This window comes from Furipterus horrens, unplaced genomic scaffold, assembly GCF_987537825.1.
Source record: "Furipterus horrens unplaced genomic scaffold, mFurHor1.1.pri manual_scaffold_10, whole genome shotgun sequence".
Classification (NCBI taxonomy): domain Eukaryota; kingdom Metazoa; phylum Chordata; class Mammalia; order Chiroptera; family Furipteridae; genus Furipterus; species Furipterus horrens.
In genome coordinates this window covers 52,920,810-52,943,462 of record NW_028327180.1, presented here as the reverse complement: position 1 = coordinate 52,943,462, position 22,653 = coordinate 52,920,810, and the positions used below count along the sequence as shown (strand labels likewise).

Sequence of the window (22,653 nt, the reverse complement as noted above, 5' to 3'; positions counted from 1 at the left end):
TTTTCTGATTAAAAAATAATATATTTTCATGGTCATAAATATCAAATATGTATACTGAGGAGAAAAAAGTTGATCATCCAATGGCCCAACATTAAAAAATGATTGCTATTAACATTTGATAATTTATTCTCATCTATTTTCTATGCACTAATAAAAGGAGAGAAATAAAAGAAAATTAAATTTTAGACTTTGGTGTTTACTGTATAAAGGGTTTAGGAACCTGTATTTTTTGCATAGCATTATGACATAAAGTTGGATATTAAGATTCTATTTTAACAGCTTTTAAATATTGCCTTGTGTATACATGGTATGCATGTATTTTTATGCATATATTTCTTTGACTCCATTTCTGATTATTTCTTTTGGATAAATTACTAGAAACAGTATTATTTAGTTTAAAAATGTAAATCAATTTGAGGTTCTTGGTATATTCATATATTGACCCATCACTTCTTGAAAATTTAGCACCAAATTACTTTCCATTTACAGTTTTTCCAATAAAAAAATCTATCTTCCACTTCAACTGCTGAGCTTATTTTTACTGATACATTTGAAAGTTTGCTAGCATCTGGTTGCAAGTTTTACAATTACCTCTCTATGTCTGTGTATTGTTTTTGTTGTTGTTGTTCTCTTATGTTCTTTGGAGTCAGTTAAGTTTTTTATATTATCTTGTATTTCTTTTGCTGGTTCAGAAGATCACATTCTACATATATTCTGTAGTAGTTACCATTAAATCTTAACAAAATGTAATCTTAATTAACATCTCTACCACTAAATGAATACAATACCCTGGAGCAGTTTAACTCATCAGCATTCTGCCAGTGCCACCTTACGTATTGTTGTCAAGTATTTTGGTTCTATGAAGATTTTCAGCTGCACGTTGGTCATAATCATTAGTTTAGCATTTTATACAGATGAAGTTACTCACATGTATACTACCTGCTTTGCTCATGTATCAGTCCTTTTAAAGTTTTTTTTCATTGTGAAACATATTCTTTGATAAATTCTTTATTAAATTTTTCTTGGAGTAAGCACTTTTATGTCTTTCTAAAATATTTTCAGAGAGTATACAAGGTCTGTCTAGAAAAAGTCCAGCCATTGTTAATATAATGAGAATGGTTTGCATAACATCGATGTAACCTGGCTGCCAAGGAGAGTGGACTGGAATGCACATGTGTGAACAATGATGATGTCACTGTAATAGTCAATGGGGGCAGTAGACACTGTTAAGTGAGCATATACTGTGTGGCTGTCGCATTCAAAATGACTGAGTGAGTAGAGCAAAGAATCTGCATCAAATTTTGCATTAAGCTTGAACATTCCTCCATAGACTATTCAGATGATTCAGAAGGAAGCAGCTATGGGCAATTGGTGACTGGCAGCTTCAGTACCACAATGTGCCTGCTCATGAATCATGTCTTGTGCAGAGTTTTTGGGTAAAACATAAAAAATCACCCAGGTGACTCAGCCCTCCTACAGCCCAGATTTGCTGCCATGTGACTTCCAGCTTTTTCCAAAACTAAAATCACCTTTGAAATGGTCTGTATCATGAGGTTCAGGAAAATATAATGAGGCAGATGATGGCTACTGGGAGAACTGTGTGCGGTTCCAAGGTGCCTACTTTGAAGGGGACTGAGGCATCATTGTCCTATGTACAATGTTTCTTATATATTGTATCTTCTTCAATAAATGTCTCCATTTTTCATAACACATAGCTCGATACCTTAAGGACAGACCTCATATTTATTTCACCCTATTCTTTTATGGTACATTACCTGGGAATACAGTTTTTAGGATGACATTAATGTCACTCAGGATTTGAGAGCTATTTTTCTATCTTGGGAAAACTGTTGCTGTCAAAAATTCTTCTTTCAGTCTATCAAACTGAAATTAATTTTGCTTATTAAATATAAAATCAGTATTGCAAGATAAATTAAATATTTATTGAGCTCATATTGAGTTTGATTTACTATTAACTTAATACTGGTTTATATTAAATTAATATTATTTCTGGGCACTCCAAGATGATCCTGATACTATCACTACTATTGAGATATTCCTGTAAAAAGTCTAATAATGGAGATATATCTTCAAACAGATATAGTTTATACAAATGGCAAACATAATGATTGAGATTTGTGCATTGTATTGAAGTAGATTTTAGAAGTATAACATTTGGTGAGTAGAAAGAGTCAGATAATATTAGCTGGAAAAGAAATAGAGGAATGAGTATTCTGGTGAGAGAAACTATAATATATGAGCAAAGCTATGGCTGTGTTTGTGGAACTGCAATGTGTTCTCCAAAACTTGAATATAACAAAAATGTAACAGGTATATGATATAAGCTTGTGGAATATGCAGGGGTCCAGTTATGGAGAGACAAATGTTAAAGACTTAAAGAAGAAAGTACACTTTTGTGAAATATTTAGCTCATAAAATTGTCTGACTTGCCAATTGGTTTGATGGCAACTGAGGGAGATAGGGAAATCTAGGATCAATTCTAAGATACAGCTTGAGCAAGTATATGATATCTTTTTCAACTTGGTGAGTTACAGGAGGTGCACTTTAATTATACCCTTTACAGGCAGGAGATATATCTCCTTGTGTACCCTTAGCAGCACAACACCTTGAAGATAAAAGATGTCCAAAACTGTCCATTGAACATTTGTACCATGAAAGGAATTTATTAATTGAACTATCTTCCTGGAATACTGATTTTGTTTATTAGATAGTTGAATATCAAGTTGTAAATTAAAACCATGGAAATAACAGCAAAAAGATTATTTACTTGATGCATCTGGAGGGAATGAGGAATGACATATGTAGAGACCCTTATGAAGACACTATTCAAGAATTAACTAAACATAGGACTTAATTTATGATCATGAAACTAAGAAATCATGACGAAAATATCCTGCCCACAGAGAATTTTGTACCCATAGAACTTACAACTTAACATTCTGGAATGTTTCCTAGTAAAGTATATTTTATTATTCATGACATATTTATTATCCAACAAAAATAGAAAAAATTTATATCATAATCTTATGTGGTCATTATAATAGATCTAAGTAGCTGAAACATTATGATTCCTATTTCACAGATGACTCAAAGAGGTTAAGTGACTTACTTGAAATCATCTAGAGGGCCTGCCATATATGTCTACTAAGTCTGAGGTAAGAGAAGCAGTGCTTGATATGAAAACTAAAGGATTTCAAATATCATATTGTGGGAAAGGCCTATGATGACTTCAATTGCCTTAAGTAAGTAGCTTATTCCAAGAATATGAGAAGATAGGAATTAGTGGGTTGGGTAAAAGGTTTCAGATGAGAAGAATGAGTTTAGAATAAGTATTGAAAGGGGATCAAATTAAAGATCATTAAACATTATTTATTAGTATTCATGAAATAACTAAGGTTATAAATCACAGAAATCATCAGATGTACAAGAATTTCTCATTAGAGACTGGATTAGGTATCTAAGTTTTCTAAAATGATAGTAAGACATGTTACCATTACAGTTGTCTTAGAGTAAGATCCAAGAACTATAATGCTAGTATTTGGGAGAGGGTGGTCTTTAAATCCTAAAAGTTCTGAAATTATGGAAGGTATCAATATAGATCAAACTAATGAGTTTCTGATCAGCAAAAGAAAACATCAGCAAGATGAAAAGGAAACCAACCATATGGGAAAACATATTTGTCAATGATACCTCAGACAAGGGATTGATCTCCAAAATATATAAAGAACTTATACATCTCAACACCAAGAAGACAGATAGCCCAGTTAAAAAATGGGCAAAGGCCCTGAACAAACATTTCTCCAAGGAGGATACAGAAAGGGTCCATAGACATATGAAAGAATGCTCAACATCACTAGTCATCAGAGAGATGCAAATAAAAACCACAATGAGATACTACTTTATACCAGTCAGAATGGCCATCATGGAAAATCAACAAACAAGTGCTGGCAAGGATGTAGAGAAATGGGAACCCTACTGCACTGTTGGTGGGAATGCAGACTGGTGCAGCCACTATGGAAAACAGTATGAAATTACCTCAGAAAACTAAACATGAAATTGCCTTTTGAACCAGCAATTCCTCTGCTAGGGTTATACCGAAAGAATCCAGAAATGTCAATTCAAAAGAACTTATGCACCCCTATATTCATAGCAGCGTTGTTTACATTAGCCAAGTGCTGGAAACAGCCTAAGTGTCCATCTGTAGATGAGTGGATTAAAAAAAATGGTACATTTACACAATGGAATACTATGCAGCAGAAAGAAAGAAGGAACTCCTGCCATTTGCAACAACATGGATGGAACTAGAGAGAATTATGCTTAGCAAAATAAGCCAGGCAATGAAAGAAAAATACCATAGATATCACCTAATACAGGAGACTAATGAACAACACAAACAAATGAACAAAATTGAACAAAAAACAGAATAACAGTTAGCGGGGGGGGGGAGCAAAGGGGAGTAAATAGAGGGAGGGTCTTGTAAAGGAACTAGTATAAATAACCCATGGACATGGACAATGGGGTGGGAAATGACTGTGGAAGAAGGGGTGGGCTGGGTAGAGGGGAGCAATGAGGGAAAAATGGGACAACTGTAATGAAAAAACAATTTTTTAAAAAGAAAAGTAACATGGTGTATATGAAAGGTAATTCTGTTAAAGGTTAGTTATTCAAGGGTAATAACATATAAATTTGAAATATCAGCAGCTATACACACAATATGGCTTGTTTATAATGGAGTCGGGGTGTTGTACCACACAGTCATTCAGAGACTCAGGACGCGGTAAGTCCTGCCATTTTTAACATGTAATTTGCAATGTTATCATGGAAGTCAACATCCAGCTTGAAGATGGAGCAAGAGAAAGAGTGAGACATTTATAGCACTGGATTTAGAAATGACAACATCACATCTTTGGAACTCTATTGGCCAGAATTTGGTCACATTTTCACATTTCACTGCAAGAGAGGTTGGGACAATAGTCTAGCCATATGATCCAGAAGAAAAAGAATGAATTTGGTGAACAGCTATGTCATACAGCTTTAATGTGTGTTTGTTAGATATCATAAAGTTTCTCAGTATCAAAGGTGGGTAAGAATAGAAGTTCATAGCTGAGCAACATGAAACTCAAAGGAAATAGAAGAGAAAAGGTTTTAAAACCATCTTTGGATGCTTGGCCTCTAGGGGTGCTCACAGTTCTTAGTGGCCAGCCCAGTTTCTTTCAAATTGTATACTGTTTACAAAGTTCTATGCAAGCTCAGCTTTGAGGGTGATCACTCTACACCCTAAAATGTATATGGGTCATTTAAAGTCTACACCAACTTTGATGCCAACATTGAAATGACCATCAAGAACAAGAATGTGGATGAGGGCGCCGTTGTCAACATTTTGACCAGTTGCAGCAATGAACTGGATATTGCCTTTGCCTACCAGAGAAGTTCCATAAAGGAACTTGCATCAGCACTGAAGTCATCCTTGTCTGGCCACCTGGAGATGATAATTTTAAGCTCATTGAAAACACCTGCTCAGTATGATGCTTCTGAGCTGAAGGCCTCTATGAAGGGACTGCGTGCTCACTCATTGAGATCATCTGCTCAAGGATCAGCGAGAAGCTGCAGGAAATTTAGTCTACAGGAATACAAGACTGATTTGGAGAAGGACGTTACTTCTGACACATCTGGTGACTTCCACAAGCTGATGGTTGCCCTTGCAAAAAATAACAGTAGAGATGGCTTTTCCATTAATTATGAGCTGATTGACCAAGATGCCCAGGATCTCTCTGATGCTGGCGTAAAGAGGAAAGGAACTGACATTCCCAAGTGGATTGGCGTCATAACTAAGTGGAGTGTGTGTCACCTCCAGAAAGTATTTGAAAGGTACAGAAGCTCCAGCCCTTATGACGTGTTGGAGAGCATCAAGAAGAAAGTCAAAGGAGACCTGTAAAATGCTTTCCACAGCCTGGTCCAGCATATCCAGTACAAGCCAACATACTTTGCTGAGTGACTGCCTGACTTCATGAAGGGCAAGGGGATATGCGAGAAGATCTTGATCAGAATCATGATCTCCTGAAGTGAAATAGACTTTTTGACAATCAGGTTCTGAATTCAAGAAGTTTGGCAAGTCCCTGTGCTATTATATCCAGCAAGACACCAAGCACTGGGAAAGCACTGCTGTACCTGCGTGCTAAGTTTGACTGAGGTCGAAACCGGCACGAGCGTCCAGGAATGGAGCTCCTATGCCTCCAGCTAACAGTTCTAGAAAATCAGCTTGCAACTCCTAGCCCCTGGTGCCCATCTCTGTGAGGAAAATGTTAGCAATGTTCCCACCCCAATCTTATTTCAGTTGCCTGAGCATTGCCTGGCTTCCCCAACTAGTTTCTCTTTTTAGCCACAGAAATGAACCTTCCATGGAGTTGGAAGTGAAATCTATGATGTGAAACACGTTGTCTCTCATGTAATGTGTCACAAACAGATAAATAAGCTAAAATTTTACTTTAGAACCCAAAGATAAATAAATAAAACCATCTTTGGTGAGCAAGCAGCTTTCCAACTTTCATGGAAAATATGTGAAGTATGTAAGAAAGACACCTAAAATGGGTCAGAGTTAACCAGGTCATTGCATGAAGAGTGAGTTCACTTATGATGAATGGTATAGATGCTGAAGAGATTCAAGGTAAAAGGTAAGTTTGTTGGTGAATAAAGGTCTAGATATTTCAGTAAAAGCATTCAGTAGGGTATGCCAATTCATTCAACAAATATTTAGAAATGTTTATGCTCTTATTTTCTAGGCTCTATATAAGGGATTTGCAACATGAGATTAAATACTAGAGTTGTGAGGAAAATGACACTGAACATTAAGTGGAACTGTGCCTATGGAAAAAGAGAATGTAGAGGTGAGTAAAAGGGGGTATTTGGGGTATCAATCAAGGAATACTTCCAGCTATGGTGAACTAGTTATAACAGAGAAGTCATCTAGTGATGTCTTAATGAGCTAGAGAAAAAATTGCATATGTAACAACTATTTGAAGGCATTTAGAATAGCTAGGGCAACAAGAATTGGAATGTCCAAGATTTCCGAAAGAAGGGAAGTACACAGAAGTGAGCTTGATGTTCCCCTCCACATTTCTCTTTGGGCATTAATAATTCTTAGGTTCCAGCTAAGAGGTTATGACGCTGAGCTGAGTTCACAATAGTCTTACACAGCTACAAAGACAAAAATTGGAAGGAAGGGTACCCCAAGAAGGAGGGAGGCTAATAAACTCCCCAGGATGGGTTGGGAACTATGAATGACTGAACTCTATTAGTAAAGGCAAACAAAAAATAATCCAGCCTTTATGGGTTAAAAACCAGTTTCTGATCAGCTCAGTCTCCAATTACATTAAGGTGACTGCCTGCCAGAGGAAAGGCACATGTCAGTATAGCTGCAATACAAGTGTGCCAGCTGCTACATGCAGAGTCACAAATAAATTTCACATACAAATTTTGAAAAAAGAATGGCCCTATGATTCTACTGAAATACATTCCCAACCTGGTGTAACTCAGCTATAATTTCAGGCATCATGCAGTGACTTGCTTTGGAAAGGAGGGAATAGGCTTGCAAGGAGACATGACTGAAGCATCTAGGGCACAGATAATGTTACATTTTTCTTGATGGATGTGGTAAGTTACATGGGCTATATGTCTTGGAAAATTCATTCAGCTTCACCGTTATAAATTTTGTATACTTTTCTAAATATGTATATGTATATTATACCTCCATAAAAAATTTTAAAAAGCTTTTATATATGTATATATCTACATATCTATCCACACACACACACACACACACACACACACATATATATATATATATATATATATATATTTATTTATTTTGGATACAATATCAACAGTTGAAAACATTTGGTTTGTTGGGAGCTTGTTATTTTGTTGTCGTTGTGAAACTGTTATTGCTGCAGTCTTGTTTATGCAATAAATGAAGGCTGCATTTAAACATAAGCTGTTATGAAATCTCTGTTCTTTAAAAAACATTTCTAGAAGCCACTACACTGTTAAGGCTGTTATTATAAAGGCTTCCACTACAGCAATTTATTATATGTATATATAATTTTGAATTTGTGTATTTTATCTAGAAGTGTTTGTGCAAAAAACAATCCCTGAGATTAGCACCTCTGATAAAACAAATATTAATTTCAAGAGAGAAATATATCAAATTCTACCAACATGTTTCATTAGTTGACTATTTCTATGAACAATTTTGCAATTGCAATATAAGGAGATTAAATGTGTATTTCATTTTCCTTGGGAAAGTATTTATAAGTAATAAAAAGAGCCTGAAGCAAGGCAATGAAAGGCAAACAAACAAACAAACAAACAAAAAAAAGAAAACAGAAAAACTAGTAGGACCTTATCATATTTACTATTTGAACTTTTATAGAATATACAGTAGTCCCTCTCTATATCGCTTATCTCTAGTTCACCTTTTGTGGCCTCACTGTATCATGGGATTTTAAAAAATATTATATTTAATTATTTATCATGGGTTTTTCGCTATATCGCAGGATTTTGCAGTACTGTATACATATGTTGTTAAAGTTACATAGGTTTAAGAGTGTAGAATAAATGTAAGGTTCCTACTTCGCGGGGGGGGGGGGAGGTCTAGAACATAATACCTGTGATAAGTGAGGGAATACTGCTATTTAATTGTCAAAGATAGTGATCAATTTTTCTTATTGGATATCAAGGGAAGATAATTAGGTAAATTATAATACTTGATTTATAATACATTTTTATCCACGAATAATCCAGTTTTAAATAAATTAAGATTAAGATTTGATTTGTTAATTATTCATTTTCAATAATGTCTAAGTAACTGAGAAGATGCCACCCAGAACAAAAGCTACAACCTCTGACAGTACCTTCCATCTAAGTGGCATCCATCTAACCAATGCATCTGCTTTCCTTCCCAATCTGTATTTAATGTTGTCTTGAATATTGTGTTTATCTTTCCTTTCCTTTTCTTTTTATCAATAATCTTACTGAATCTATATATGGTTCTATTTACCTATTGCTGTATAACAAACTTTCAAGGTTCTCTAACTCATTTCTGCTGAGGCCAAGGGGAAGGGGGCTGTCATAGTTATTACTGCCTAGTGAGAAGGAAGGCCCAGGCCCTGGGCTCTGTCTCACCCTCCCCAGGGATGGAGTGAGGGGGCAAGTGTGGAAATCTAGACTTTCCAGTCAGCCTTTGCTGGGGTAGTAGACGTAAAGCCACAAATAGTTCTGTAGTGTCTGGCTGGAATAGAGCGTTTATTGTTTAAAAGTTTTGTTTTGCTAGCTTGTTTTGTTCCTGGTCCTTAAGCTGAAGTGAACAAACTGTTGGGGCTTTACTTACCTCTGTCCATTGATATTTCCAGGTCGACAGGCGGAATCTGGACAAAAAAAAAAAAAAGGAAAAAGGAAAGAAAAGAAAACACCCAGGGAACTCACTACTATGTCTTTCCTTGAATCCCAAGGCCTTAAACATTTGGTCTTTTCTCCACCTTTCAGTCTTATTATGTTTAATATATATATTCCATAAAGGGTTTTTAGTTGTACTTTGTATGAGAAATAGGAAAAATAATACACCTACTTCATCTTTCTGATTAAATTATTTTTAAAGAAACTTTGCTATCTCATCTAAGCTGTTGAATTTTTTTACCATAAATTTTTCATACTACTTTGTCATTATCCTTTCAGTGTCTAAATGATCTGTCAGGTCCTCTCTCTCATTCCCAATATTGGTAATTTTGGCTTTCTCATTATACATGACATGCTTTGGTAAAGGTTATCAACTTAATTTTTCTTTTCAAATAATCAAATTATGACTTTGTTATTTTCATTCCTTATATCTATCTTCTGTGTGTACTTCATTTTTCTAATTTTTCTAACTTTAATTATTTTTATCTATTATTTGAAGTCATTGATTTTAAAATAACATAAGCATTGGAAAGATATATGTTTTGACAGCACTATCCCACAAAATTTTATCTCTTTTATTTTATTATCTTTAAATTAAAAATATCTTCTAATTTCATTTTTCATTATTTCATAATTTGAAGTGTGCTAGTTAATAGACAAATATTTGAAACTTTCCAGGATATCTTATTTTAATAAAATTCTAGTATAGTTCTATTGTGTTCTGGAAAAATTTTTTATAACATTTCAGCCTTTTGAAATATATGAGACACATTGATAAGTATATTATCTCTTTTAGTGAAGGACCCATGTTCTCTTTAAAATTACATATTTTCTGTGGTTATGAATATTGTACTCTTTGTTAATCAGACTGTAGTAGTTGCCTAGTTAACAGTGTTGTTCAAGACTCTGTAACTGTACTGTTAACACTTTTCCTTGGTTATTTCATCAATTCCTAAGAAAAGTATGTTAAATCACCTACCATAGGTGAATTTACCTATTTATCCTGTAATGTTTATTAGTTTGTGTTTCATGTATTTTTAAGCTTTATTACTAGGTACATTACATTTAAGATTATTATGTTTTTATGATGCATGATTCACTTTACTTTCAATTGTATTTCTTATATAAAATCTACTTTTCTATAGCCATACTGGCTTTCTGATACAGTATTTGCTTATTTATTTATTTATTTTTTACATTCGATTCTGTCTTTACAGTAATGTTAAATACTCCATGTTTCTTGGGACATAAATCAAATTTTTTAAAGGCTTTCTGGGAAGTTTTCTCTATTTGATCTCTGCAATTTAATGATTTGTTCTTTAATTCTATTTATTCTACCAGTCATTCTATTTTAGTCTGTATTTCAAGTTCAGGTATTGTATTTTTTTAAACATTATTTATTTTTATTAAATTTATTGAGGTGGCATTGGTGAATAAAGTGGACAATTCTGTAATATATCATCTATACATTGCACTCTAAGTTCACCACCCGAAGTCAAATCTCTTTCCATCACCGTATATTTGACCCCTTTATCCTCTTTTACCTCCTCCACCCCCTGAACACACAAAGCAAACAAAAACTCATAGACACAGATAACAGTATGGCGGTCAATTATTACATTTTTATGCCTAGTGTTTTTCCTCGGCTCCATTTTTATGTTTCTTTTTTTTGTCCTTTTTTTATATTTGGATTGTCTTCTCTTATGCCTTTTAATATATTTGTTATATTTTGGCCCCTATCTTTAATATTTATGCATAGGTTGAAATCTGTAATGCAATATATTGTTTTTCTTTGGAAATGTTTGTTCCCTCTTGTGTAGTTTTGGATATTTTTACATGACACCACCACAATGCATATCGAGGAGAGCATCAGATAACTTTTAGCTGCAAAAGCTGAGGGAGTGGGAAGTTAGTGAATCTCCCACAGGATGGAAAACCTCAGTTACCAGAAAACCCGTCCATGACTCCTCATCCACAGACAGCTCTGGGTCAGATCTTCGCCTTCTGCCCCTAGAGAAGCAGCACCAGAATGTAAACTTTAGATCTTACTTCTCTTGTCTGGTTTTGAGGGGTTGCAGTGAGAAAACAACTGTCAGGGATTTCTTAAGACTCATTTCCCCTGGCTTCACACTGCATACTAGCCCTGACTTTAATGTTGACTCCACCAGGACTGGTTCCAATTGCCGCAAATACATATATAGACAATACTGTGTGTTCAAGACAAAGCTGGCCAGCAGCCACAGAGGCAAAATTTATATTCTGCCCTTTTAGCCTTTCCCAGAGCTAGCAGATGATTCCAAGCCAACCGCACAGGAAGTCTGCAAACAAAGCGACCCCACCCCCTGTTCTCCAGGGGGTCTTCCAGTTTTCTTAAGTTCTTCTGGGACTCAAGAGAGAGGCAGCTGTGCCCTATCAGCAATTTGCTGGAAATCACTGGATTTATTTTTGTAATGTAAACAAGATAAGTATGGTTTCTTTTCTCATCAAAATTACTTAGAGTTAGATCATCGCTCCTCTTTGTTTCCTCCTTCAGAATTTAGAAAGAAAGCAGAAGTTCATCTAAACAGCCAGTATGTCCTTAGTTGTGAGATAATGTGGCATGCAGCCCCCCTCCCTCCCCATATTGCTGCTGGAAGATGTCTTTGAGGCCATCTGAGTAAGAGATTTCACCACCTGAAGAGAAATTAGAAGACTCAAATCAGTAAAAGTTCTATTGTTTTTTATTTTTATTTTTTTTTATTGGACATTAATTCAGGGTCTGTCAGAGTTAAGTGTACCAGCGTATGATTTCAATAATCCCTGTCATCTACAAAGCAGTAAGCAAAATATTTCAAATGATAAAGTTGCAAGATGGAAGCAAGGAGATCTCTGAGTTGTATAAAGCCGAAGAAATCCACTGCTTGTTCTGACATGAGCAAGAACTAAATTTTGTTGTGTTAAGTCACCCAGGGGTGGGACTGGTTTTGTTTTGTTTTTGTTTTTGTTTGTTTTTGTCACAGGATGGCCTGTCCTGTGTTTATTATTTGTGGGAGAGTCATTGTGAACTGAGTGGCTTGGAGACTTCTAGATTCTGTCCCAGTTTGAATTCCTGAGATTCTTTTGGAGCTTATGACCTTTATTTCTACAAAAGAAGGAATTGAGAGATTTTAAGAAAATTGACCAAGGTCAGAAACAAGTTTGGGGCTATATTGCAAAAAAGTACTTTTCTGAAATCCTGTAGATTTATATTTCTCAGCTATATTTCCCTACAACCCAGGAGATTAACTATGGAACCATTCAAATCGATCATTAATAAAATGCTGAATTGACACAGTCCCTATCTAGTAGATTTTGTTCATTGATACATGATGTTATTCTGTGATGCAATAAATGATACAGCATTCAAGGACCTGACTTTCAATCCAGGAACTTAGTTATCAGACTATTGTCTCTGGCAATATATACATACTATTGTGTTAATTTTCAGTTGGCAAAAAGAAAAAAATCCCACCTCCCTTTTTAGTTTTAAGACAGCTGCAAAAACCTTATAGCATACCAAAAAGCAGTTTCCATATCACTTGAACTTAGAAACATTTATAACTATATGATAGTTTCTAGTCTCTGGGTAACCAGAGGAGCAATGACTATAATCACAATAATAAAACATCAAAATAAAAAATACAATACACATATACAAATATTAGTTAAAGTTAAATCAGTAAATGTTTATAAAGTATCTAGAATAGAGCCTGACAAAGAATTAACAATGCATATATGTTTATTAACTAAAATAAATAAATATGATGACAATGGATCATGGACTCTGAGAGCTGGAATCTAGGTTGCCTTCCTATCTAGTTTTCCCCTTGTAAAGCTCCAGATATGAGGTATACAGTTTCCATTTGACTATTTTTCGTGCTAGGACACATGGTTTGTGTATTATGTGGCAATATATTTTTACTAGGAACCCACCATTATTCCAATTCAAAATGAGAAAACAGGTTTAGAGAGGTTAAGAGGTTTACCCAAATTTACACAGCAAGTAAGGCCTACCATCACTGTCTGCCTAGGAAGGTCATAGTCTTCCAATATCATTGTTCCTATTATTAGTAGTAGGAATATTAGTATCATGTGATTGGATGACAGTAGCGCATAAATTCCACTTGATTTTCCATGGAGTGGGAATCATTTGAGTCGAGACCATGGACAAATGTGATTCCACTCCCACTAAGCTACATTTTTTTATTCAACTTCGAGTTCAGCTATGTAATAATCTGTGCTACAGTTTTGTCATGGGATCACATATGTCTTTTCTCTCAACATTTTAAGCTTTTATTCCCCCTAAAGGCTAAGGTATTTGTCTTATAATCATCTCAAAGGCAAGGCAAGGCACATAGAGAATGCTTGCTGGTTGTGTAAATGCTAAAAGAAGACAAATAAAAAAGTTCTATTGTGACATTATCTATAATTGCAACAAAATGAAACGTGCCTCGGTCAGTTCAAATGGCTATATCTGGCAAATAAGTATATAAAAATGTTCAACGTTATTTATTATTAGGAAGTGCTGATTAAAACAGTAATAAAACTTGACTACCCACCTGTTAGAATGACCAAAATCGAGAACACTGAAGCACCAAATGCTGGCCAATGCCAGGGCCGAGCAGATCCAATGGGAAGCTAAAGTGTCATATGGAAACCCAGGGAAAGTGCAGAGGAAATGTAATGGAGATGTAAAAGAGAGAATAAGAAAGAATATAAATAAATTAATTCATAAATAAATAATGTTATGTGTAGGAGGTAGACAAAACAGGGATAAATGCAGAGACAGTCTCTCTGATTATTCTGCCAATAACTAGCTTTTAATACTTAATAATTTAAACTCTTTGGGTATCTTTAAATTTTCTCACCTATGAACTGCAGTTAATTTATAACCTGTCAATTTCCAAAGAGGGCTTTCTAAGAAATGTGTAAAGGTAGTATGGGAGTATAAAAAGTAAAAGAGAATAGAAGACACATGTCCATGTGAAACAGTGTACAGATATTCCCCATAGCCCATGATTTGGGGGGTGGGGGAAGGAGATAGTACAGCTTTTAAGGTACTTTGCATATCTATGTCAAGCTTATAGGTAGATAATAGCAGTGCTGCTTCCCCAGGGCAAAAAACATAGTGACTTTCAGGATTTAAAAGGAAGGGTGAGTAGCCTTTGAGAAAAAAACATGATAGAGGGGTGCCATGATGTAGGAGGATGTTGAAGCAGCCACGTGTGAAGCAGCAAGCAGCTATGCAGTTTGTAGTCAGGATTTGGCCATATGGCCTGGGCTAGTAAGAAAGCAGGCACACCACTGCTTTGATCGCGCCTGCTTCAGCTGACTCTGAAGCCACCAAGGACTCCACCTTGCAGGCCGGACTCAATCTGGACTCTTGGAACGTGGGACAGACAAAGAGGACACTGTTTTAGGACTTGTGCCTTTCCTGGGCTTCACCGTGATACAGTGTGACATAAGCACATGCTTTCCTGGACTATTATATAGAGGTGAAGACAACATACCCAAGATCATGAAAGAGAACTGACAGGTCAGGAATGGGGAACTACTTGGCTTGGTTTTGGTTTATAGCCTTTTATGGAGCAAGGGAAGTACTGGGTGTCCTATGAGAACAGCGCTCTGAGCTGAAGTGCTCCTAGAACCACCACCCCAAGGTTGGAATATTGTAAATAAAGACCTGTTTTTCTCAACACTAATTGTTGGGTAATACACCAAGGCACCACATGAATGAGCCCTGATTTGCATGGTAACACATTGTCTACAAAGGGGAAATCTATATGAAACATTTCATATGAGCTACATAAGGCAAATACTATTGAGAAGTATTAGAAAGGATGATATTTGTAATAATTGGAAAATGAATGCCTGGGAGATTAGAGAGAATCTAAAGTAAGAGGAATGGCAAAAAAGAAGTGAATAATTTTAAAATTCAACTCTGAAACAAAGTAGGGGAAAAAAAAAACTATGGCCTTGAAATAATATTCCTGTCAGTAGCAAATGATGACTTGAGATGTAAGACAATTGGTAGAGATATACCAGTAATTGGGTGTTCTACTGATTTTTGTTCTATATCAAACAAATTATGCACAAAAAAGAAATTATGTGACCCTGTGAAGAGAGGAATAGTTTGAACAAATTTCCTGAGTCTATACAGTGTTTTCTTTTCTTCTACCTACTTATCAAAGTAATAAATGTAATTTCAATCTTTTGTTATTTCAAATGCTTTTTTTTTCTTATAATAATCAGAAGCCACAAATACTAGGAGGTACAAATTGCAAGAGCAATTCAAAACGCAACCTCTCAGTACAGAGATCAGCAAGTCAAAAGATTCTTTTTTGTATGAATGCAAGAAAAGTTCACAAGTGTGAACACATGTACATGCAGACAGCAGTAGTAAAATTCTAAGTAAGGTATAAGTGTCAGTTCAAATATCTGACACTTTTCACCCTCCATTAAAAAGAAAAGATTACAAAAATATAGTATAAGTGTTACAGAATGGGGGTCTCCAAAAATCCCCAGAGGCTGCAGGTTGGGGGATGGGGAAAAGGGAACATCTTTTAAGATGCCTTTGCATGACTATGGCTAGTAGCTTAGTGTCTCAGTTATGCAAATGGCTTTGGTTCTTCCAAGGCCCCAAGAAGATGGGAGGGGTTTTGACCATGGAATGGTGCAGAAATAGCATATAGAGCCTGCAAGGTTCTGTGAATGGTCAGAACTGGTTACCACACCCACTACATCAGAGGATGCAGTCAGGGGTTTAAAAATAAATGGCAGACATTTTAGAGAAGGTGAGAGGATCTCCATGCAGTTTTGAGAAGAGGAGAGGAGATCCACGCGGTTTGCAAAGGAGGAGGAGAACACCATGCAGCTTTGAAAGGAAATGGAGAACTCCATGCAGCTTACAAGGAGGCTGGAAACTTCTCGTGGTTCTGAATTAAGAGCTGGAGAGCACCGCAACACAGGCCAAACCTCCCCAATCAGGATCGAATGATTGAGAGCTGCCAGTAAAGCTGAACTGTGTCTGGGAAGTAGGAAGACTGTATCTCTGACTTTTCAAAAACTAGCCTGGTTTGGCAGGGGGAGGCAGAACTACGTGTTCATGGGTGTTTTAAAGAAAATAAGACTTAATGGCAGAAATCTGCAAATAACCTAAATCTATATAACCATTAAATAAACACTTATTTTTCTTTCCAGTAAACTCTGGTATTGAGAGTTATGCTTCTGGTGACAGGCAATTAGGTCCCTAATAACTAAACAGCCTGTGGGTTCCGTTTCAGTCTGGACAGCCTGTGGGTTCTGTTCTGTAAAGAATAGAGATATTAATTATCTATTTTCAGGGTAGTACAGCTAATGGAAAACAACTGGTGGCCAGCTTGCACAAATTGTGTAGCAGATGTGCCAAACCGCAAAATGATGGTTAGAGAGTCTCCCCGAAGAAACCAAATAACAAGGAGGAGACAGAATATGTAGCCCTTTTCTATATCACGGTTCACTTATCACGGCCTCACTGTATCGCAGGATTTTTAAAAATATTATATTGAATTATTTATCGCTGATTTTTTGCTATATCATGGGATTTTGCAGTACTGTATATGTATGTTGTTAAAGTTATGTAGGTTTAAGAGTGTAGAATAAGTGTAAGGTTCCTACTTTGTGGGGGCATCTAGAACATTATACTCACAATAAGTGAGGGAATACCGTACATGAAAATGGCTTGGCAGTTAGCGATAAGAGCTGGGGGTTTCCACTACTTGCTGCGAATACCTTCAAGAGCAAAGAAGGGAAGGAATAGCCACATTTTTAGACACAGTTGGAAAGACTGTACCTCCCACAGTACTCAGCCAACACGGAGCCGCGCGGAAGGGACCTGCGCACTAGGGAATAAAAGCCCCGCTGTATCGCCCCTGGGTGTGCCTGCATACCAGACACCCGATCTTGCAAGACCACCATTAAAGCCTCGCTTTCGCTGTACTTTTTGTCTCCAAGTCCATTTCTTGATGGGGTGAGGGTGTTTCTCACACATAGCAAGTAAAGGAATTTAATGTGGACAGTTAAAGAGTAAATTATAGCCCCCAACATCAGAAGTAGTTTTTTTTTTTTTTTCCTCAGGAAGCCAACAGGGAATCTGAGTTTGAGTTAGATGATTCATTCAGGCCCATCCCCATCCCTTGTGTACATAGAACAAGAATGGCTCCTGCTTCAAGACAAAGCCCTTCCAGAGAATTCTCTACAAGCAATGGGGGATGCAAGAGCCCGAGAAGCAACCCAGGGGCTAATGACAGACACCCATACTAGATCAGAGAGAGAAGGAAGCACCAAGGAGAGACCAAGCACAAAGGAAGTGCAACCCTCAGGACATAAATGAAATGAAGACCTCTCTCCTCAAGGCAAAGTGCTCCTCACCATGGTGACTAAAGGTGATGATCCACACTCTGGCTGCCCCCTCCCTGATGGGCTGTAGGGAGATGTGTCTATCTGTTAAAAGAGCTCATAACCAGACCTTCCATCAGGAGAGGCTGTTGGTCGGTACAACAAGCACAAATATATGCAGAGAAAATCCATGTGAGCTAATTCAAGTCAAATTAATTTCATATTCAACAAAAGATCATGTATCCTGAAGCAAAACAACACAATGAAATACAATTGACAAGGTGAAAAAACAGAATAGTCAAACGCTAAAGAAATAGAGATAATTCGGAATACAGAATTAAACCTACAAAAATAATCTGTCATCTTCTTAGAGAGTTTTATGAGGATGTTATATCTATACATTAAGTCGAGGCTGGTGTGAAAATGGAACAATCTGAAAACAAGAACATTTGGGGAATTAAAATAATATTACAAGTATAACATTTGAGGAAATTGTTTTGTATGTAGAGTGAATGCACAAGGATGTGGAATATAGGGTTTGAAATTTCTCAAAGAGCCCTGACCAATGTGCCTCAGTTGGTTGGGTGTTGTTCCACAAAGCAAGATCTCTGGTTCTATTCCCAGTCAGAGCACATGCCTGGGTTGCAGGGTCAAACCAGGTTGGCCCGCATGCGAGAGGCAACTGATGGATGTTTCTCACATCAATGTTTCTCTCCCTCTCTTTCTCCCTTCCTCTCTCTCTAAAAGTAAGTAAAATATTTTTTTTAAGCTGTTAAAGAGACTTTGAAGATTATTATTGTGGATTCAGTATTTACAGGACAGGAATTTCAAGAAAAGAGAAAAGAGGCAATGAAATCTTTTGTTACATGAAAGAGAAGCTTGGAAAAAAAGAGCAACTTCTCAGGAAGACATGGAATGTTACCTACAGAAGAGCACAGAGGAGTCACTGCAGTTAGGAGGGGCCCAGCCCTCTTCACACTGACACCGGAGCTCGTGGTCACACACCTGAGGAACCAATGATCCTGTCAGTTTCCACACTAGACTGACCATTGGCCCAAGGGCCCACCCATCCACCATAAGTCCATTATGAAAACAGAACAACCCCTGTTCTGCATCTTTTCACTATCTACATAACACACAAATCAATAATAAGATTTTCACATATACTAGGTTCTTAAAAGAACTTTTTCATTCAGACCCACTATTGAGGGATTAGACAAATGTAATCATCTCAATCAGTTCCCCTGAAACATTCTTTTACATCATCAAAACTGACCTAAAAATTATGTAAGATTCATCAAGGTTGGAGAAAAATTTTCAAAACTTACAGCGTGTCCTTTGCACTTAGATGAGCAATTGGTCGATTTGTAGGCTCTCTCGACATCCACACATTCTGCTTTAATGCAAACCTGAAAATGATGGGAAAAACACAGCATTTGATGCTAAGGTCCAAGGGTGTCAGCTCTGCAAATTTTTGTCTGTTTGGAATTCAGTTTTATATAATTAGCCATTATTTCTGATATCAAACTTACCTCTTTATTAGGGAAATCATAGCATTCTTTAAAAATAGGAAGATGGGATCTAGATAATTTTTATAATAACATATTTACAAAGTCCTCTTAAAGATTTCCTTACTTTATTTCATTTATCAGGGGTCAGTGCACATGGTACAAGGTACCCATTCCAACCAAGGATATTATGAAAAACATGTTAATATCACATCTTCTATAGCATTAAAAACTATCATTTATGTTAAAAAATAGTATTATTAACCTCTTTATTATTATCAGAGTGACTATCATTCATTGAAAACCTACCAATTTTGGGACAATACAATTTACTTAAGTTTAACAACCTAGTGCTAAGCACAGTATAGGTATTTATTAAATTATACTGAAGGGATAAATGCAGGCAGGCATCAATGAGTGACGTAAGCATTGCTCTGAAAACTGTTCCTGTGAAGCACAAGGATGCCTTGAAAACAAAACAAAACAAAACAGAACAAAAAAACATTTGAATAAAAATCACAATTTCAACTTACCTTCTTATCTCCACATTTAATTCCATCGGCCACCATGTCTATTTCTTGAGTGTTGTCTTCAGGATCAAATAATTTACATGTCAAGAAATCCACTATACGTCCTTTCAGGGGTAAATTATCTGACCCACCTTGACAGAACAACTTCCCGCACATGACATCACTGAGAAAAAGTCAAAATTTGCTGCAGTTGAAATACCAGGATCCAAGTTGCATTTTTATACAAATGTTAATAGCTCCCTGACTATCAATATTTAACTAATGATTTTTCTCCCTTAACACAGACTCCTGGCTTTTTGCATCAATTTCCCTTTGTTCTTCAGAAATAAGACCATTTAATGTGGAAAAAGCACTTTGTTGTTGTACCAACAACAGAGCAACACATTTCCAAGATTCCCTGCAGCTAATTTTGGCCAATTGCTTAAGTTTTGGCCAATGAGAAGGAAACAGAGTCTTAAGTACAATACAAATTCATGAAGGTGCCCTTACTTTTTTTGGTTTATTTGTTTTGGTATTTCCTTTTTGCTTTCTGGAAAGTGACAGCTGACACTGGAGAAGCCAACACAGACCAAGAGAAACACTTGGGAATGGAGGTCGTATGTGTAATGAAGCTAGAAAATATTAGAAGAATGAATTTCTAACATAATAGAGGGTACCTAGGAAACCAGTTTCTATCTTATTTCAGCTAACATTCCTCATTTATTTTCATGAATTGCAGCAGAATAATTCTCTCTACTATGGTTGGGTCAATATGAAGCTGAACCTTGGTTGATTTTCCAAGGCATCATGTGGAGTTACTGAAAGAACTATCTCCCGGAAGATACAGGTGAAACTGCTCAGCTCTCAATAAAGCCATTCATTTACTACCAAGGAGAGTAAAGTCAACACCAATAAAATTGTAGTCAATTGCTTTCTGCAGAATTCAGAAGAGGGCTGTGAAAAAGTATTCTGGGAGCAGATTGAATCAGATTCTTCTGATGTCTTTGGTAGTTGTTAAAAATTATGATTGAGGAATATAGAAAGGCATGCATTCTCTCCAAACTTGAGAGGGTGTTTTCTTAAATCATTTAGGTGAAGATTCTAGGCTACAGGGCATTCCAGGCTTACTCTTCACTCCAGCCAGTAACTATGAAACAGTGATTAGAAAGGCAGATTTTGAGGAGGAGGAAATGCTTGTGCCTCTAATAACAGAAATTATTCAGTGCTCAGACAGACAGTGATATGGGACAGTGGTGTGCACCCATGCTGCAGGGGGAAAATGGAACAACCCTACTCCTTTCCTTTAAATTTGCCCTGACATTTTCAAAAGCAGAAAGCACAAATTATGATTGTCCATACTTTAGGCCCCACTCCCCCAAGAGATAGCCCTATGGCCAAAATATATTTTGTTTAGAAAAATGAATGTGTATGTGTGTGTGTGTGCGTGTGTGTGTGTGTAATATTAATCATCTAGAAAAATTAGTGTTTAATAGAAAATTTTTGAGAAATGCTGATCTAGCCTTACCTCTTGTTGCACATTACTTTAAATGTGAAAATTTTGGAACAGGTATATGGAGTGTATTATAATTTGAATTTTTAATGTCATCTTAAAATTGCACAATCAAAAAATCTTATAGAAATATCTCAAGTTCACTGAATGTAATACTCTAACTTTTCTAGAATATCGCTAGAAAAATTAAAGCATTCTTCAGGTGTATTGTCAATGTTTTCTCTTACTGCCTTTTTTCTTTATATAATTCCATGGCAAGTTTAAATTAAATAAAACTGCACAAGCATTTTATTGGTAATTTCTCTGAGTAGGTAAATATTTGTGCCCCTAGAATCATAATGAAAGACATCAGATAGAAAATCAATGGACACATTTCCAGGCCCATTCATTTACATTGCATGCTCCATCTCAAACATCCCTCCTATTTAACAGTGATTATAGTTGTTGTCATCTGAAACAACCACCAGGAAAAACTTGAAAAGAGGGGTTGGTTCTTATTTCTCTTGTTAACTCAGTGCCTAGCTTGAAACATGGCACATAACAGTTATTCAGTGACTACCTGTCAAATGAATGATGTCCAAATTCATTTTATCTTTAAATGAAATAAATCAGAATGTGTGGCTGGATGTGAGCAATGTCCCTAGTCTGTGGAGCAGGAAGGTTCAAACAATAAGGTCACTTACTTGGCTTTACAGGGAATGTATGTGTCGTCCACTTTGTGGCAGTACCCGTACCGTGACCCATCTTCATTCCTGCTGTAACATGACTTATCTGCAACCTCAGCTCCTGGGGCCGAGCATGATCAGTAGGGGCATATTTAAAAAGAAAGAGAAAGAAAATTTAATGCTACAAAGTGTTAATGGAATATAAAACCAACAACATAGGGAATGGAGTTAATAGTATTGTAATAACAATGAATGATGTCAGATGGGTACTTGAAAAATTGGGGGATCACTGTGTAGATTACATGATTGTCTAACCACTGTGCTGTACACCTGAAACTAATACAGTTATACATTGCTTAATGGCAGGAATGCATTCTGTGAAATGTGAAACTATGCAATTTCACTGTTGTGTGAACACCACAGAGTGCACTTACACAAACTTAGATGGTATAGCCTGCTACACACACAAGCTATGTGGTCTAGTCTATTGCCAGTATAGCATGTTACTATGCTGGATACTGTAGGCAACTGTAACACAATGGTAAGTATTTGTGTAACTAAACATAAAAAAGGTACATGTCTTTTTGGATTGTTCC

At 36.3% G+C, this 22,653-nt stretch overlaps 1 protein-coding gene and 1 pseudogene across 3 annotated transcripts in view; one reads left to right on the top strand and one right to left on the bottom strand.

Moving 5' to 3' along the window:
• Nucleotides 1–4,839: 4,839 nt before the first annotated feature.
• LOC150000234 (annexin A2 pseudogene) lies at nucleotides 4,840–6,200 on the top strand (annotated as a pseudogene).
• Nucleotides 6,201–11,685: 5,485 nt separating this feature from the next.
• Nucleotides 11,686–22,653, bottom strand: part of ADAM28 (ADAM metallopeptidase domain 28) — a 59,235-nt gene continuing 48,267 nt past the window's right edge. For 2 of the 3 annotated variants that reach the window (XM_090288979.1, XM_090288981.1), the window contains 6 exons: nucleotides 22,076–22,178; nucleotides 19,907–20,066; nucleotides 19,194–19,274; nucleotides 18,792–18,870; nucleotides 14,049–14,127; nucleotides 12,480–12,592 (listed from right to left, as the gene is read on the bottom strand). In XM_090288979.1, the coding sequence (XP_090145105.1) occupies nucleotides 12,535–12,592; nucleotides 14,049–14,127; nucleotides 18,792–18,870; nucleotides 19,194–19,274; nucleotides 19,907–20,066; nucleotides 22,076–22,178 (560 nt within the window). In that variant the 3' untranslated portion in view covers nucleotides 12,480–12,534. Of the gene's footprint in view, nucleotides 12,145–12,479; nucleotides 12,593–14,048; nucleotides 14,128–18,791; nucleotides 18,871–19,193; nucleotides 19,275–19,906; nucleotides 20,067–22,075; nucleotides 22,179–22,653 lie in introns of those variants that run through there. The other variant, XM_090288980.1, reaches the window with a different exon arrangement.